This window comes from Erinaceus europaeus, chromosome 2 (genome assembly GCF_950295315.1).
Source record: "Erinaceus europaeus chromosome 2, mEriEur2.1, whole genome shotgun sequence".
Classification (NCBI taxonomy): Eukaryota; Metazoa; Chordata; class Mammalia; order Eulipotyphla; family Erinaceidae; genus Erinaceus; species Erinaceus europaeus.
Window position 1 is genome coordinate 190,697,353 of NC_080163.1, and position 19,056 is coordinate 190,716,408.

Consider the following 19,056-nt stretch of genomic DNA (forward strand, 5'->3'; position numbering starts at 1 on the left):
TGTCACTTCCCCCCTCCCCTCAGTGCAGAGATCCGCTGTTCCCTTTACTGCAGGCAATCAACATGCCAGCCAGCCAGGGCAGTTATTTACATAATCATTTTGTTAATTGGCTTCAGTTTGAAAACATTTTATTATGGAAAATGTGAAGGGGGTGGGGGTGGGGGAGAAGCTAGGTGTCATGAAAATAAACCCTCCAGGTACCCATCAATCAGCTTCGACAATTACCAACACTTTAGGTAAATGCTTTTTAAATGGAAATTTCACGAATGGAAAACCAGAATCACTTGCCATGGAAATAAATACAGTGATTAGTATAGTGTACCCAGAGTCTTGCTTGCTGAAGGGCCGCAGCCTGAAGGCTGCTCCTTATTTACTGGAAAGGGAAGGGGACGTGAACCAGCATGGAGAGGCAGCAGATCTCCAAACCCCCATCCCTACCCCACCTCAGAGGTCATTCTTGAGAGAACCAGAGCGCAGAAAAGCACCCCAAAAGAGAGATGGCGTCCTCACTGTGACACACAACATATACATATATTTTTAAAGTTTTTAATGAAAATGTGACATTCAAGGGCCAGGGAGACAGCACAATAATTATGCAAAAAGACTCTCCTACTTGAGGCTCCAAGGTCCTAGGTTCGGTCCCCAGCACCACCTTAAGCCAGAGCTGAGCAGCGCTCTGACTGAAATGAGAGTATATGACACCTGTAGATCCTTAGTGGATATTCACAAACTAAACACCTGTGTCTTCAGCACCTCGTTAAGAACCTGGCCAGACTTCCAGATGGCCCTGAGCACCCAGCCAAACACTGACCTGTTACTTGATGGTGTTTCCTTTCTTCTCCTCCTCCACCTCCTCCTTGTTCTTCCCCTCCTCTTCCTCCTCCTCCTCCTTCATTTTTGATAGAGTCAGAGAGAAGTCAAGGCACGGGGGAGATAGAGAGGGAAAGAGAAAGAGAGACACCTGCAGCCCTGCTTCACTGCTTGTGCTTCACTACTCTCCCCCTGCAGGTGGGGAGGGGGGGCTTGAACCCAGGTCTTTGCACATGGTAATATGTGTGCACAACCAGGTGCACCGCTGCCTGGCCCCTCGGTATTGTTTCCTGCAGCACCGCTTAAAGCCTCTGAGATTCTTAATCTCATACTTTGGGGCACTCAGGTATGTGTTCTTTCCAGGGCCTCTGTCTGTCTGCCCAGTCTCATTCCAGCTGCCACGCCCCTGCCGAGCCATTGTGTCCCCTTGCACAAGTTATCCCCTCTCCTACCTCCTCGTGCAAAGTGGACGGCTGGATGGTGTTCCCTCATGTGTCCCCCAGGCCCAAGAGTGGGAAATCCATAAAATTGGGTCCCCCATGCTTACCCTAAGAGTCACGGTGTAACCCCGTCCCTTAGCCAGCACGTCCCCCATGCTTACCCTAAGAGTCACGGTGTGACCCCGTCCCTTAGCCAGCACACTTTCCAGCCCAGAACACTATTTATTTTTAGATATAAACACAGAGAGAGAAAGTGAAAAAGACCATAGCACCAAAGCTTCCTTCACTATAGTGGGAGCTGGGCTCGAACCTGGGTCAGGCAAATGACAGAGCAGCGCACTATCCATGTGAGCTATGTTGCCAGCCCCCAGCCCACCCTAGTGGAGAGGAAGGCCTGGCCACAGGCTGCCCAGAGTTATGCTGCAAAATGCCTTCACCTCCAACAAAGACCTGAGGTCGGAAGGGCTGGGTGGCCTGGGGGTGTGGAGGCTGGTCCTGGCAGCACCTGGCTCCCAGCTGGCCCTCAAACATGCTAAGCTTGACCTGCCAGCATTTTTATTTTAATTTCGAAATGAGTGGCCCGGCAGGAGTGAAGGCTGGGCGGGGACTGCCCCTTCCTGTGGGCAGACACACGCTCTCCAGCCACCCCTGGGCCTCTCTGCCTGAGTCACTCCTGATGCTCTCCTGACATGTGCTACAGGACAGAGCTTCTTTTTTTTTTTTTTTTGTTCCCACAGAGCACTACTCAGCTCTGGCTTATGGTAGTGCTGGGGACTGAACCTGGGACCTCTGAACCTCAGGCATGAAAGTCTGTTTGCATAACCATTATGCTATCTTCCCCTAACCCAACAGTGGTTTCTTTTTAAAGATTTATTTATTTTAATTTTTATATTTATTTTTCCCTTTTTGTTGCCCTTGTTTTTTATTGTTGTAGTAGTTATTATTGATGTCATCGTTGTTGGATAGGACAGAGAGAAATGGAGAGAGGAGGGGAAGACAGAGAGGGGAGAGAAAGAGAGACACCTGCAGACCTGCTTCATTGCCTGTGAAGCGACTCCCCTGCAGGTGGGGAGCCAGGGGCTGAAACCGGGATCCTTACGCGGGTCCCTGCGCTTTGCGCCACGTGCGCTACCGCCCGACTCCCAAAGATTTATTTTATTTACATCAAAAGTAGTATAGGGAAAGAGAGAGCGAGAGAGAGGAAGAGAAACCAAAGAGGGGTCCGGCAGATGTGCACCCAGTAAGCGCGCGGAATACAAAGCACAATAACCCTCACAAGGATCCCAGTTTGAGCCCTCTACTCCCCACCTACAGGGGAGAGGGGGGTCGCTTCACAAGCGGTGAAGCAGGTCTGCAAGTGTCTATCTTTCTCTCTCCCTCTCTGTCTCCCCCTCCCCTTGAATTTCTCTCTGTCCTATCAAAAAAAAAATTTTTTTTTAAATGGCCACAGGAGCAGTGGATTCTTAGTGCTGGCACTGAGCCCCTGTGATAACCCTGTAGGCAAACAATAAATAAATAAATGAACAAATAAATAAAGGAGTGGGGGAGAAAGCACAGCATCACTCTGGCATATGCATTGCTAGGGACTGAACCCAGGATCTCATGCTCCTAAGCCAAACACTTATTCACTGCACCTACCACCTTCTGGGTCACAAGGTTTTTTTTTTTTTTTTAAATTCCTTAAGACCCTTTCTTCCAGCAAAGTCCTACTCCACTGGAGGAAGAAGACCTGCACCTCTGGCTGAAGCAGCTGAGCAGTGCCAGGATCCAGAACACCCTCTTTAACATCCTGGGCCCCCACATGCATAATTTTTTATTTTATTGTATTTTAATTTTTTAAAAATTTTATCGGGAGTCGCGCGGTAGCACAGCGGTTAAGCGCAGGTGGCGCAAAGCACAATGACCGGCGAGAGGATCCCGGTTCAAGCCCCCGGCTCCCCACCTGCAGGGGAGTCGGTTCACAAGCGGTGAAGCAGGTCTGCAGGTGTCTATCTTTCTCTTCCTTCTCTATCTCCCCCTCCTCTCTCCATTTCTCTCTGTCCTATCCTACAATGAAGACATCAATAACAACAACAATAATAACTACAACAATAAAACAAGGGCAAAAACAAAGGGAAAATGAATAAATAAATATTTTTTAAAAAATTTATCTATTTTACTTTAAGGAGAGAGAAGAGATACAGAAAAAAAAGGTCCAGAGCACTACTCAGCTCTGGTTTATGGTGGAGCTGGGAATTGAACCTGGGGCCTCACTCAGAATCTCAGGCATGAGAGTCGCTGGGAGGGGAGAGGTGCTGTCCAACACCGGCCCTCCCCAGTGTGGAGCCTGGTGCAGGGGGGTGTCAGTCCACCTAAGGGCTAGTTGGGGGGTCCTCCACTATGACCAGTCAGTACAGTCCCCCACCCCAGTCTGCTCCTCCTTCGCCGGCCCCAGGCTGCTCAACCACACATGTGCCCTCTCTTTGGTTCACAGGTGGGCATTCTCTCTGGCCTCCACTTAACATTCTGGGGTCCCGGACCCTGCCTCTCTCCCCCCCAGATCAAGGCTGAAGACCCCAGTGGCGACTCAGCCCCAGCGGCACCCCCGCCCCCCCAACCTGCTCAGCCACATCTACCCCAGGCCCAGCTCATGCTGACTGGCAGTCAGCTTGCCGGGGTGAGTACCGGGAGTGGAGGGCGGGCATCAGGGCAGGTACCCCCCTGCCCCGTTGTCACAGGACCGGCGGCAGGAGGTGTTCTTTCCAGAGTCACGGCCACACTGTCTCTCACACCTGCGTCCTGCTTTACCTCTGGCCTCTTAGCTCGCTTGGCTCTGGCCCTAACCACTAACCCCTCTCTGCCTTCTCTGCTTCCCCCATCCCCCCTCCGCCAGCTCACGGCGCTGATGCCTGCCCAGCAACAGCTCCTCCTGCAGCAAGCGCAGGCCCAGCTTCTGGCCGCCGCTGTGCAGCAGTCCAATGCCGCCGCTGCCGCCGCCGTCGCCTCTTCCACCTCCTCCTCTTCCTCCTCTTCCTCCTCTTCTGCCTCCTCCTCGACCTCGCAGCCCCCAGCCTCCTCAGGGGGAGGCGACCTGCCACCATCACAGCCTGCCAGCCAGCCCCCCGGGGCTCCCCAGCTCACCCTGTCCCAGCCCATCCAGCTCACAGCACAGGTAAGGGCTCTGATAGGTCCATGGGACCCTGCTCCCCACCAGCCGCATGCCAGGCAGCTCGCTGTGCTCTGAAACCAAAACCCCGGGTGGATGCACCCATCTCAGGGAGGATGCCCTCCTGGTGTGATGTACCCAGCTGAGCCTCTTCTGGAGGTGGGCACATTGTCCTCTACTTCCCCCCGAGGCACCTCTCCTTTCTCCCCATCCTGGTCCTGCTCCGTGGGCAGCAGCTGCATTCATTTCCTGTGACCGTGACCGCCTATGGGAACACCAGGCAAAGGGTGGCTTCCTGTGCATGGTGGAGTGGACATCCATGGTGTCTCTCCTTTTTCTCTGACACTTTCTTACTGGGTGGGGGGTGGGTGGGAAACAGCCCACTGGAGGTGGTAGACTTGTGCAGTATTGGAGCCTCAGCTAAGCCTGGAGGCAAGAAGAAGGAAAGGAGGGGAGGGAGGGAAAATGTAGCCAGAAAAAGAGAATAAGGAAGGAATAATGAGAAAGAGAAGAAGAAAAAGAAAGAAAAGAAAAGAAAAGAAAAGAAAGGGGAAAAAAAGCCACTAGGTCCTCATAGCATCAGAATGCTTACTATCTTGGACCCAGAGTTCAAAATCAAGCAAACAGCCGGCATTTGCCTTCCTCACTAGCTCTGGGGAGAATCTCTTTGCCTCTTCCAGCTTCTAGTGGGGCTGGGAGTCTTCCCCAGCTTGGAGATGACCATCACCAATCTGCTCCAGTCCTCACATGCTGCCTCCTCTCTGTTTAGGGGGACAGATTCCCCCAGCCCATGAGTCTCCCAGTCAGGATTAGAGCTGATTCTAAAGACCTCATTGATTCCCTTGCTCAAGTCCTCTTTCCATGAATATTTGTACCAGCACCAGGGGCTGGTTTTTCTACCATCTCTTTTTCCTTCCTTCCTTCTTCCTTCATTTCTTTCTTTCTTTCCTCATTTTTTATTTATAAAAAGGAAACATTGACAAAATCATAGGATAAGAGGGGTACCACTCCACACAGTTCCCACCATCAGAACTCAGTATCCCACCTCCTCCCCTGATAGCTTTCCTATTCTTTTATCTCTCTGGGAGCATGGACCCAGGGTCGTTGTGGGGTGCAGAAGGTGGAAGGTCTGGCTTCTGTAATTGCTTCCCCACTGAACATGGGTATTGACAGGTCGGTCCATACTCCCAGCCTGCCTCTCTCTTTTCCTAGTGGGGTGGGGCTCTGGGGAAGTGGGGCTCTAGGACACATTGGTGGGGTTGTCTGTCCAGGGAAGTCTGGTTGGCATCATGGTAGCAACTGGAACTTGGTGGCTGAAAAGAGAGTTAACATACAAAGCCAAACAAGTTGCTGACTAATCATGAACCTAAAGGCTGGAATAGTGCAGATGAAGAGTTGGCGGGGCGGGGGGGGGGGGGGTCCTCCATTTTGTAGATAGCTAGTAGGCATATTTTAGTTATATTCCAAAAGGCCCATGACTATACTAGTTTTGTTTTGTTTTTTTCCCTGAGCCTGAAATCTGATATTAAGGTAGATCCAAGTTATTTTCTGGGGAGATGATGTCATGGCTGGAAAAAGGACCCAAAACCTGGATCAGGGAAGAGAGTAGCTTCCTAATATGGGAAAGGTGTATAAATATTGTTCACTGTAAACCCCACTGATTTCATCTGATCTGGGGCCCATATTCAGCTTAGGAGCCTATGTGACCTCTGCATCCCTGTAGATCTGAGCTCACATTCTGTGGTCATGAGTAGGAACATTTCAAACTGCCCCAATTTCAGGACACACCTTTCTCAGGTGGAACATAGTGTATGTTGTCCATCCTCCCTTCAGAGCAAGGAACATTCTCTACCATTGTTGATACAAGTTGAGGGCAAGGTCCTATGGGGCCCACAAAGGGGCCTATTGTGTTGTTCCTGATAGAGATGACTGGTAACATTGGGGAGAGGGATTTGTTCGAGGTCTAGGCGCATCATGTATGTTTGGGAATCTCAGGACTCCCCAACTAGGGACCCAGCTGATAGTGACTAAAGGGTCATGGTTAAAGTATGCCAGTCTCTCACCCTTATTCAGCTTTTGCAGTCCTTGCTTTGCTAAGGTTAGCTTTGGAGTGAGTGAGGTAAGTGTAATAGGAAGTAAGTGAGGAGGGTATCTAAGTCTAAGTGGACACTATTTTATTAGGAACCTTTTACTGACTCACTGCCGACTATTGTGTACTTTTGCTTTCAGGTATATATTTTGCCCTAATTTATGGATACATGTGAACATACGCTCTATCTCATGGGACCTGGTCTATCTCTAGGTTTTGGGACTTTGTTAGGAAGTGAACCTCCTGGGACGGAATTAGAGAATCCTATGAAAGGAAAGGTCTCACCTGAGTAATGAGGCTGAAGGGTTGATACTCCACGCCTGACGTCTCTGGACACAGTCTGAAGTGAAGCATGCTGAGGTGGTACTTGTTGCATTGATTAGGTTGGAATCGGCAGATGCAATATCATTTGGTATGAATTGAGAGAGGCATGCAGGAAAGTGAGCCCCACCCTAGAGTTTCCAGGACTGTGGGACATATAGGCTCTATAGAGGAAGTGAGAGGTTCCTGCTGTCTTAGTGTTAAGAAGGCAATAGAGGGGAGTCGAGCAGTAGTCCAGTGAGTTAAATGCATGTGGCACAAAGCGCAAGGACCGGCAGAAGGATCCAGGTTTGAGCCCCCGGCTCCCCACCTGCAAGGGAGTCACTTCACAAGCAGTGAAGCAAGTCTGCAGGTGTCTGTCTTTCTCTTCCCCTCTCTGTCTTCCTCTCCTCTCTCCATCTCTCTCTGTCCTATCCAACGACACAACAATAATAACTACAACAATAAAATAATAAGGGCAACAAAAGGGAATAAATAAATATTTTTTTAAAAAGAAGGCAATAGATAGTTACTGCTATAGTCATATTATTTGGCAATTGGGTTAACTTTGAAAAATCCCTTTGTTAGGATTTCCTGTATCATATACAACATCACTGTAATTTATGTCCTTTGACATTATTTGTATATAGCTGTGCCACCGGTTGCTTCTGTTCTCCCTGGTCTAAGCTTTCAAGGGAGCCAACATATCAAAGATTCAGCCTATGGTCTGTGCATTAAAAGGTTTGAGACATTCAATCAATTTTCCCCCTCTCATATTAATTAAATAGTGATTTATATGACTACAAGTTAATAGGAGTGTACATAAATACCATTCCCACCACCAAAAGACTGTGTCCCATCCCATCCCCCCCCCCCCCCGCACTGTGAAGCTAAACTTCCACCCTCACCCCCCTAAACCCAGAGATTTTTACTTTGGTGCCCTACTCCAATCCCTTTCTTTCTTTCTTTCTTTCTTTCTTCCTTTCTTTCTTTCTGAGGATTGTTCAGCTCTGCCCTATGGTGGTGCTAGGGATTGAACCTGGAACCTTGGAGCTTCAGACCTGAGAGTCTTTTGCAGAACCATTATGCTTTCTCCCCAACTCTGGGGGACACAGTTCAATACTTAACAGCAGATAGCAGACTTCCCACAGAGATTGTAGGCTGGATCGGTGTGTGTGTGTGTGTGTGTGTGTGTGTGTGTGTGTGTGTGTGTGTGTGTGTGTGTGTGAGTGTGTGTGTTGGGGGAGCAAACTATCCCTTCAGCCCAACCCTCCCTACCTGCCCACATTACCCAGAGCTGATGTCAGCCTGGTTTGTGTAAACAGAGTTGGTGGCCCATGTTCCCGGGCAGCAAAGGTCCTGAAAAGTATCTCTCCAGCAGGGACCCTTCATGTGCCCCTGTGCTTGAACAGGTGGCTCCTCTCCCCATGCCCTGCCCTGGAAGCCCTGGCTCAGGCACTCCACTCCACAGCACCTGCAAGGCTGTTTCCTTGACTGAGTTCAGGCTCCTGGTGGGCCCTGACCAGTGTCTTTTTTTTTCCCCTTTTGTTGCCCTTGTTGTTTATTGTCATTGTTGTTATTATTGTTGTTATTACTGTCGTTGTTGTTGAATAGGACAGAGAGAAATGGAGAGAGGAAGGGAAGACAGAGATGGGGAGAGAAAGACAGACACCTGCAGACCTGCTTCACCGCCTGTGAAGCAACCCCCCTGCAGGTGGGGGCCCGGGGGCTGAAACCGGGATCCTTACGCCGTTCCTTGTGCTTCATGCCATGTGTGCTTAACCCACGGCACCACCGCCCGGCTCCCTGACCAGCGTCTTCTTTTTGGAACGGTCCTTAACACTGAGCTGGCACTTGGGTTCTTAGAGCTCCCTGCATGGGACCCCGTTCTGCAGAAGCACCGATCGTGCTCCCCACGCACATCTGCCTTGCTGCCGGGCTCTGTGCTGAATGATGGTCACCTCCTTGAAGCCATCAGTCCTCACTGCAGCCAACGCTCCTTGCCTGCCCCAGTCAAACTCCAGAGTCCAGGGCTCTGCCCACAGAATCCCAGACTTCTGCCTTTTGTAGTTGTCCTTCATGGCGTGCAACTTCCCAGCCCCCCCAGCAATCGGGCCACCGGGAGCCCCAGCAGTAGTGCCCACGTGTAACATGCACGACTCTCCACAGCTGCCCCTCCCTTTACCTGGGCAGTTTCTCTTCATCCTTCAAACCCCCAGCTCGACAATCCACACCTCCAGGAAATCTTCAGTGATTTCTCTCCCTCCGACTGGTCTGATTTCTTTGGGGACCCCAGCCCATGTCTCTCCCTCAGCCATTATCCTCCTCACCCAGTGCGGGGTGTGAATCTCCTGAATATGTTTCAATAGCAGTTGAAGGAGGTGGGGAGGGAGGACAGGGCAGCCTCATGCAGATCCAGCTGTCCCCCAGGGAGCATCAGGCGCTGCACCTGCCCATAGCTACCTAGAACAGCCTCCCCAGCCTCCCCCGGGACCCCGGTGACAGCAACAGCAGACTCTCTATCCAGCTCCACTAACCCAGGTCCCAGTACTCTGCTTTTTTTTTTTTTTAAGTGTCACCAAGGTTATTGCGGGGGCTCAGAGCCCAGATGTCAAGTCCACTGCTCCCAGGGGCCTTTCATTTGACAGGACAGAGAAATTGAGAGACAAAGAGAAAAGGGAGAGAAAAAGAAAGACACTTGTAGCACTGCTCTGTGCTCATGAAGCTCCCTCCTTACAGTTGAGGGGACTGGGGGATTGAACCTGGGTCCTTGCACATGGTGATGTACGTTCAGGTCTGGGTACTCAGGGTCTCCTTGAACCTCTGCCTGCTGAGCACTTTCCTCTTGCGCCTCCTGTTCGGCTTCTCTCAGCTCTGGCCTTTTGCTACCCATCCTCAGCAAATGTGGAGCAGTGTCAGGTCTGCCTCCTGGGAGTTCTGTCTCCTTGGGACTTGACTTTCCTGACAGACAGATGAACATTTGTCCCATGCCCACACCATCCTAGTGCCAGCTGCCACGCTCCTCCTGCCCAAGCCACCTACTGCAGCCCACCCGGTGTACCCCACCTCACCCCACCCCACCTCACCCCAGGCTGTGCCTCGTCCTTCTAGCTCCACCCCACGTTCCCATCGGTGGCGTTTCCCCAGCCTCCTGGGTGCCTGGCCTGGCGGGAAGCTGAACCCTTGAGAGTGACTCAGATCCATCTGTGTGCCCCCAAGGGACTTGCAGTCTTGTGGGCAAGCAGCCGTGAGGCGCAGAGAAATGCTTCGCTTGACAAATGCTATGAAGCCCAGAAAAGAAAACCCAAGCACCCCAAACTCTTGTCACTTAGAAATCACAGGGAGCACGAAGCGAAAGCTCCCCACCCCTCTCCCGTCCATCTTACTCCAGCTGAAGTCACAGGGGTTCCACGGCTTGGCAAGAGCCTTCCCCACCAGGTCCCTCTGCGATGAGGCCGCCTCATGGCATGTGTGCCTGGCACCTGGCATGGCCCTCCCCACTGAGGGCCTAGCGGCTGTTCATTGCATCAGTGAGGGATGCTCTGCTCGGCTTTTCAATCAAGGCCAGGAAAGCATCTCCCCCTCTCCCGGGGCATCATCTTGAATGTCTGGGGGAGGTGCTGATAGAAGATTTACATGTGGGAGCCGGGCGGTGGCGCAGCGGGTTAAGCACACGTGGCACAAATCGCCAGGACCTGCGTGCGTAAGGATCCCAGTTCGAGCCCCCGGCTCCCCACCTGCAGGGGAGTCGCTTCACAAGTGGTGAAGCAGGTCTGCAGGTGTCTGTCTTTCTCTCCTCCTCTCTGTCTTCCCCTCCTCTCTCCATTTCTCTCTGTCCTATCCAACAACAACGACATTAATAACCACAACAATGTTAAACAACAAGGGCAACAAAAAAGGAAAATAAATAAATAAATAAAAATTAAAAAAAGAAGATTTACATGCACTGTTAAAACATCACTTTGTATTTTGGAAATCGGGAGGGGGAAAAAAAACACAAAAACCTGTTTTCATGATATGACTGACATAAACATGGCTTGGCAACGTGTGTCTGAGGGACCAGGGAAGGCTTCCTGGAGGAGATGGTGTCTGAACCAAAGGAAGGCATGAATAGGACTTCACAGATGGGTGAATTGGAGAAGGGGCTTCCCAGCATGGGAACAGAGACTGTGACAGAGGAGAGCACCGCCGTGGGCTGGGGAGGAAGGGGGTGCAGCTGCCAGTGGCAGAGTTTGAAAGAAGGGCTGGAAGGAGGGAAGCTATTCTGCAGGAATGGAGGCATAAAACATGCCCACTGAGGGCCTGGGGAGATAGTGGCTTATGCCTGAGGCTCTGAAGTCCCAGGTTCAATACCAGGCACCATGATTTTTTTTTTTTTTTTTTTTTTGCCTGCAGGGTTATCGCTCGGTGCCTGCACTACAAATCCACTGCTCCTGGAGGCCGCTTTTTCCCATTTTGTTGCCCTTTTTGCTATTGTTGCCATTGGTGCTGTTGGATAGGTCAGAGAGAACTCAGAGAGAAGGGGAAGACAAAGAGGGAGAGAGAAAGATAGACACCTGGGTGGGGAGCTGGGGCCTGAACCAGGATCCTCGTGCCAGTCCTTGTGCTTTGCACCATGCGCACTTACCTGCTACGCTACGACCCCCCCCCCCACTCTTTTATACATAAATAGATAAATAAATCTTTAAAGAGGGAGAATCAGAAAACCCGTGGTGTGGCCAGACCTTGGGGAATAATAAAATGGTATGGCTGTTGTAACAGCTACCCTATAAAAAATTGAGTGATAAGGGCTGGGCGGTGGTACAGCTGGTGGAGTGCACATGTTATCACGCACAAAGACTTGGGTTCAAGCCCCCAGTGCCCACCTTCAGGGGTGTAGGGGATAGGGAAGCTTCAGTAGCAGTGAAATAGTGCTACAGGTGTCTTTCTCTCTCCCTCTCTAGATCCCCTTCCCTTCTCAATTTCTCTCTGTCCTATCAAAGGAAATAATAAATGTAATTTAAAGACTAGGGTGATGGGGGGGCAGGTGGTAGTGCATTGGGTTAAATGCACATGGCGCAAAGCGCAAGGACCAGCATAAGGATCCAGTTCAAGCACCTGACTCCCCACCTGCAGGGGGGTCGCTTTACAAGTGGTGAAGCAGGTCTGCAGGTCTCTTATCTTTCTCTCGACCTCTCTGTCTCCTCTCTCAATTTCTCTCTGTCCTATCTAAGAACAACATTAATAACAACAATAATAATAACCACCACAACAATAAAACATCAAAGGCAAGAAAAGGGAAAATGGCCTCCAGGAGCAGTGGATTCATGATGTAGGTACCTAGCCCCAGAAAATTATCCTGGAAGCAAAAATAAATAAAAGAATAGGGTGATAGGGGGCTGGATGGTGACCTACCTGGTTAAGCACACATAGTGCAAAGTGCAAGGACCCATGGGGGGGGACACTTGACAAGTGGCAAAACAGGTCTGCATCTCTTTCTCTCCCTCTCTCTCTTCCCCTTCCTTTCTCAATTTCTCTTTGTCTCATCCAATAAAATGAAGGGGAAAAAAAGCCACCAGGAGCAGTGGATTTGTAGTGCCAGTGCTAGCACCAAGACCCAGCAATAACCCTAGAGGAAAAAAAAAAAGTGATAAAAGAATAGAGGGAGAGAGAGAGAGAGAGAGAGAGAGAGATCAGCGCACTGCTTCACCATCCACAGAGCTTCCCCCTGTGCTGTGAAGTTCTCCTGTGGCACAGTGTTTGAAACCAGGGTGTCCATTATGGTATTTTTATGGATGCCTACTCTACCACTCTGCTATCTTCCTGCCCCAGCAGCAAGACTTTATTTTGTCATTGCCAAAGCTTCACCACTCCAGGATGACTTTTTCAGATAAATAAAAAGAGGAAGAGACCACTGTACCAAAGCCTCCTTCACTGCAGTGGGAGCCAGGCTGAACCTGATTGCACACAGGACAGACTAGCACATCTTCCAAGTGAGCCCCAGAAAGAGGGTGTGAAACAGGCCAAAGGCACAAATGGAATAATCTTTCACAAAAGCCCCTCCAGCTGCCTCAGGGAGAATGGACTGAGGGAGGGAGGGAAGTGGAGTGGAAAGTTTCTAGACTTTGCACCAGGAGGGCTGTAGTGGGGTGCTGGAGCCTATTCTGCTTGGGTTCAACAGGCCACAGGTAATTCTTCAAGTGTGGGCCTCCTCGGCTGGGTTCTGCTGAGCTGGGGCAGCCTGGAGAGGAACAGAGAGTTTGAGAGGACTGACAAGGAGACCTGGAGCCTAGCTTTGGACCTGCCAGATTGGGAAGTCAAGGGGGTGGTCAGATAGGAGGTGAGTATTGGAGGCCGAAGCCTAGTGGAGAGTCTGGGCGGGAGCCAGAAGCTGAGAGCTGCCAGGAAGAGGACAGGATGGAAGCCAGATAGAGTTCAGCTTGTGTGATTTCCAATGGACAATTTCCAATGGACAGGGGCTGAGGAAACAACCTAATGGTTCTGCAAAAGACTTTCAGGGCTGGGTGGTAGTGCATCAGGTTGAGCAAACTCAAGGACCCAGGCTCAAGCCCCCGTCCCCACCTGCATTGGGGGCGGGAGGGGAAGCTTTGTAAGCTGTGAAGCAGTGTTGCAAATGCCTCTCTCCCTCTCTATCTCCCTCTCCCCTCTCAACTTCTGTCTCTGTCCATTAAGTAAATTAAACTAAGTTAAATTGAGAAAGAGAGAGAAGGGGGACGGGTGGCACACCTGGTTAAATGTATTACCTTGCACAGAAAATCCAGGTTCAAGTCCTCAGTTCCCACCTGTAAGGGGAAAAACTTCATGACTGATGGAGCAGTGTTGCAGGTGTCTCTCTGAAACAAAATAAATAGTGTTCAAAAAATTTGAATGATACTGTAAAAAAAAAAAAAAGAGGGGGCAGTGGTCCGAGAGGTGGTGCGGTGAAAAAGCTTTGGATCTCAAGCATGAGGTCCTGAGTTTGATCCCCGGCAGCACATGTGCCAGAGTGATGTCTGGTTCTTTCTCTCTCTTCCTATCTTTCTCATAAATAAATAAAATATTAAAAAAGAGGGGGCAGGCGATGGCACACCTGGTTAAGCATACACATTACAGTGCACAAGGACTCGGGTTCAAGCCCCTGGTCCCCACCTACAGGGGAAAGCTTCACAAGTGGTAAAGCAAGGCTGCAGGTGTCTCTCTGTCTCTCTTCCTCTCTATCTCCTCCTCCCCTCTCAATATCTGCCTGTCTCTATCAAATAAATATATTATTTAAAAGAGGGGGGGAGAGAGAGAGAGGAGAGACACCATGGCTTCATACAGTAATTCATGCTTCATACAGCTGTACAGGTGCTCCCAAACTGGAGGGTTCCCGTGCACGCTAACTTGTGTGCTCTACCCAGTGTGCTGTCTCCTAGTATTTTGGTCTTCCTGTCCCTAGTCTGTGTCCAGAACCCCAGCTGCTGCTGAGCCCAGCAGTCTGCCCCAAATGCCACCACATTCATTCACTGAAATCCAGCCACCGCCAGCCAGGCGACTGCTGGGGATCAGAAAACAGCAGCGGCGGCGGGAAGCAGTGTCTTCCCTTCTCAGCTCTAATGGGGCGTGCTAGTCCCTCGCGCTAGTTTATTCTCAGGAGCTGGGGACCAATTAGGTGATGCGCCGAATATCCCAGCCTGAGGCTCTTCTCACTGCCTCCGATTAACTTCTTCGCCTGATGCGGTCGTGATGTGCCCCCTAGTGGCTTCGGCCCAGGCAAGCAGGCTGCTTCTCGATGGTGGAGACTGGGGCCGTCTGCAGGCTAGCCCAGCCCTGAGCCTGGCTACTTTCCTTTTTCTCTCTTCCTTTCTTACTTTCTTTCTCTCTTACTCTCTTCCTTTCTTTCTTACTTTCTCTCTCCTCCTCTCTCCCCTTGTCTCTCCTTTCTTTCTTTTTAAAAAAGATTTTATTTATTTATTCATGAAGATAGTAGATAGAGAAAGATCCAGACATCACTCTGGTTCACATGTGCTGCCAGGGATTGAACTCAGGACCTCATGCTTGAGAATCCAATGCTTTATCCACTGCGCCAACTCCTGGATCACCCTTCTTTCTTTCTTTATGAGCCAGCATGCTGTTCTGGGAATCATCCGTTTGCTTTCTCTCTCTCTTTTTCTTACTTTCTTTCTGCCTTTCTCTCTCTCTCCCTCTCTCTCCCCTTCCTTCCCTTCTTTCTTCCTTTCTCTATTTCTTTCTTTCTTTCTGGGTTTATTTATTTACTGATGGGAGAGAGAAGGGAGGGAGGGAGAGGACAGAGAGAGACCCAGAGGGCAGGGGTAGATAGCATAATGGTTACGTAAAAAGACTCTTGTGGCTGAGGCTCCAAAGTGGTCCCAGCAGTACCATAAGCCAGAGCTGAACAGTGCTCTGGTAAAAATAAATAAATAAATTTAATTTAATTAAATAGGAGTTGGGTGGTGGCACACCTGGTTGAGCACACATGTTACAATGTGCAAAGACCTAGGTTCAAGTCCCTTTCCCTACCTGCAGGAGGAAATTTTTTTCAGTGGTGAAGCAGTGCTGCAGGTGTCTCTCTTCTCTCTCTCTCTCTCCTCCTTCCCTCTCAATTTCTTGCTGTCTCTTTGCAATAAATAAATAAATATAATAACAAAATTTAATAAGAAATTTAAAATGACACCTTGTGCACTCTATGGCATGAACCACAACCCTACCCCTAAATATTTATTTATATATAATAGGGAGGAAAGACAGAAACAGAGCATCACTGACATATGCAATGTCAGGGATTGAACTCTGAACTTCATGTTTCCAAGTCTAGTGCTCCATCTACTGTGCCACCTCTCAGGCTGAAACAAAATTAACCTTGCTATTTACTGCTCTCTAACCAAAAAAAAAAAAAAAAAAAAAAACGGCATCAGCTTCTGTTAGGACCATGGACAAAGGACCAAGTAGCATCTGTAGTCTTTGGACTGTCATCCATAGAACACACAGCTATTCCCATATTCCAATAGAGCCCTTACCATACTGTTTTCAGTATTTGACCAAAAAATGTATCTGTTGAATTATGCTTGGACTAGAGGAATGTTATCAGCTTTAGTTCTTTAGCCAGATGGTGCATTAGGTCTCCTGGCCCTGAAGCTGTATCTCGTGATTAGCAGTGAGGGTGGGAACGGTGAGAGGTCAGGGAGCATCTGTCATCCACCATCCAGAGAGCAGAGGCCCTCACAGGTAGACAGGGGACAGCCAGGAGCCGACAAATGGTTAGAAAAACAGATGCTGGGCAGAGTGACTGCTTAATAGGGGATGCAGAGGGAACATCTGAATTTATTTCCTTCCTTCCCTCTCTCCCTCCTTCCTTTCTGTGCAGTGCCAGCGATTAAACCCAGGGCGTTGCACATGTGGAACACTGCTGAAATGCCTCCCTTTTTTAATTCTATATTTGTTGAGGGAAAGAGGAGAGAGAGACAGAGAGAGAAGAAAGACACCCCCCCCAAAAGCACTGCACCACCATCCATGGAACTCCCTTGCTGTCCACAATGCTCTCCTGTGGTGCTGGGGATGGAGCCAGCAGGGGCCTGAGCACGTGCAGGGCTGGTAAAATAGCTCATGTAGGACTTGGGGAGATAGGAAAATAGTCATCCATACAGACTCTCATGTCAGGTTCAATCCACAGCACCACCATAAGCCAGGGCTGAGTAGTGCTCTGATAAAAGGGGGGGAACCTCACCCAGAGCGTGCATGATCTGTCAGGCACATAGCCAGGTTGGAATCCAGCCCCACTGCACTGGAGTGAACATTGGTGCTATGGCACCTTTCTCTCTCTCCCTTTGTCTCTATCTGGAAAAAAGTGAGGAGCAGTGAGGTCTTTGGTGGCAACAACAACAAAAAAGAGTTGGTGAGTAGAGTATCAAGTCTTGGTTCATTCAAGAAATAAATGTGGTGCAGCTGGTGAAGTATGAGGATGGCAGAGCATCAGACTTGCATGTCTGTCTCATATGTCTCACGAAATAAATAAAATGTTTTTTTAAAAAGAAGAAGAAAAAGAAGACTGGCAGGATAGCTCCTTGGATAGTGTGTTGCTTTGCCAGGTGCATGACCCCTAGGTTCCGATCCAGGCCCCACCACAGTGGAGGAAGCATCGGTGCTGTGGTCAGTTTGTCTGTCTCTCTGCTCTTCTTTGTCTCTGTCTCTATCTGGAAAAAAAGTCACCCTGGAGCAGCGAAACCTCAGTAATAAACAACAGTCAAAACTGGAAGAGCATTGGGCTTACCTGCTCGAGGCTCGCAGGCATTGCATGTACTGGAATGGTAATGTGATATCTCTCTCTCTCTCTCTCTCTCTCTCTCTCTCTCTCCCACTTATGAATTATTTACATAGAAGAGAGGGAACCAAAGCATTATTACTCTGGCACATGGGATGCCAGGGATCAAACTTAGAACCTCATGCTTGAGAGTCTAAAGCTTTATTAACTGTGCCATCTCCTAGGCCTAAGAAAAATAAGTGAAGGGGCTGGGCGGTGGCACACCCATTTAAATGCACGTTGCCATGTGCAAGGATCCTGGTTCAAACCCCCACTCCCCACTCCCCACCTGCAGGGAGTAATGCTTTACAAGCAGTGGAACAGGTCTGTAGGTGTTTCTCTTTGCATCTCTCTCTCTGTCTCCCCTGCCCCTCTCAATTTCTCTCTGTCCTATCAAGTAAAATAGAAAAAAATAATAATAAACTAAAGTGGCCAGGCAGTGGCACACCTGGTTAAGCGTTTACATCACAGTGCACGAGGACCCGGATTCAAACTCCTGGTCCCCACCTGCAGGGGCAAAGCTTCATGAGCCGTGAAGCAATACTACAAGTGTCTCTCTGTCTCCCTCTTTTTTTTTTTTTGACACCAGAGTTATTACTGGAGTTCTCTGCCAGTGTTATGAATCCACTGTGCCTGGCTGCATTTTTTCCTTTGATTTTTCTTTCTAAGTTTTTTTATTTATTAGCTAGGACAGAGAAATTAATAGAGGATGGGGAGATAGAAAGAGGAAGAGAGGGAGTCAGGTGGAAACACAGCGGGTTAAGCACATAAACGCACGGGCGCGAAGCACAAGGACCACCATAAGGATCCCGGTTCAAGCCCCCGGCTCCCTACCTGCAGGGTCGTCCCTTCCACAAGCAGTGAAGCAGGTCTGCAGGTGTCTATCTTTCTCTGCCCCTCTCTATCTTCCCCTCCTCTCTCCATTTCTCTCTGTCCTATCCAACAATGATGACATCAATAACAACAGCAGTAATAACTACAACAAGGGCAACAAAAGGGAAAATAAATTTTTTAAAAATTAAAAAAAAAAAGAAAGAGGAAGAGAAAGATAGATACCTGCAGACCTGCTTCACCAGTCGTGACCTCAGACCCCCTGCAGGTGGGGAGCAGGGACTCAAAACTGGGTGCTCACACTTGGTAATATGTGTGTGCTTAGCCGAGTACACCACTGCCCGGCCCCTCTCTATCTCTCCCTCCCCTCTCAATTCCTCTCTGTCTCTATCCAATAAAAATTTTAATTTAAAAATAAATTAAAATGTTTTTAATAAATAAATAATAGGGCTGGGGATACAGCCTAATGGTTCTGCAAAATGACTTCATGCCTGAGGTTCTGAGCTCCCAAGTTCAGTTCCAAGCACCACCATAAGCCAGAGCTGAACAGTGCTTTGGTTTCATTCTCTATCTTCTTGTGACTCTCTCATTAAAATATTTAAAATAGGGGGTCAGGCAGTAGTGCAGCAGGTTAAGTGTACATGGAACAAAGCGTAAGGACCAGCATAAGGATTCCAGTTCTAGCCCCCGGCTCCCTACCTGCAGGGAGTTCCCTTCACAGGCAGTAAAGCAGGTCTGCAGGTGTCTGTCTTTCTCTCCCCCTCTCTGTCTCCCCATCTCTCTCGATTTCTTTCTGTTCTATCCAACAACAACAGCAATGACAACAATAATAATAATGATATAATAACAACAACAAGGATAACAACAAGGGCAACAAAATGAAAAAAATGGCCTCCAGGAGCAGTGGATTCATAGTGCAGGCACCGAGCCCCAGCAATAACCCTGTAAGCAAATTAATTAATTAATTAATTAAATTAAAATTAAATGAACCTTTAATATAAAAATAAATAAATAAGGAAAATGGCTGTTAGAAGTAATGGATTCGTAATGTTTGCACTACCAACCTCAGTCCTGGTAGCAATAAAATAATGAGTGGCTGGGGAGACAGCATACTGGCTATGCAAAAAGACTTTCATACCTGAAGCTCCAGAGTCCCAGGTTCATA

The 19,056-nt window shown here is 49.2% G+C and overlaps 1 protein-coding gene across 8 annotated transcripts in view; it reads left to right on the plus strand.

Annotated features, from left to right (window-relative positions):
* Positions 1-19,056, plus strand: part of POU2F2 (POU class 2 homeobox 2) — a 138,937-nt gene that overhangs the window by 104,997 nt on the left and 14,884 nt on the right. For 4 of the 8 annotated variants that reach the window (XR_009548373.1, XM_060186066.1, XM_060186067.1 and 1 more), the window contains exon 5: positions 3,790-3,906. Coding sequence is in view for 7 of the 8 variants with exons in the window: in XM_060186066.1 (XP_060042049.1) it covers positions 3,790-3,906 (117 nt within the window). In the remaining variant the exon portion in view is untranslated. Of the gene's footprint in view, positions 1-3,723; positions 3,907-4,122; positions 4,402-19,056 lie in introns of all 8 variants that reach the window. The other 4 variants (XM_060186064.1, XM_060186065.1, XM_060186062.1 and 1 more) reach the window with 3 other exon arrangements.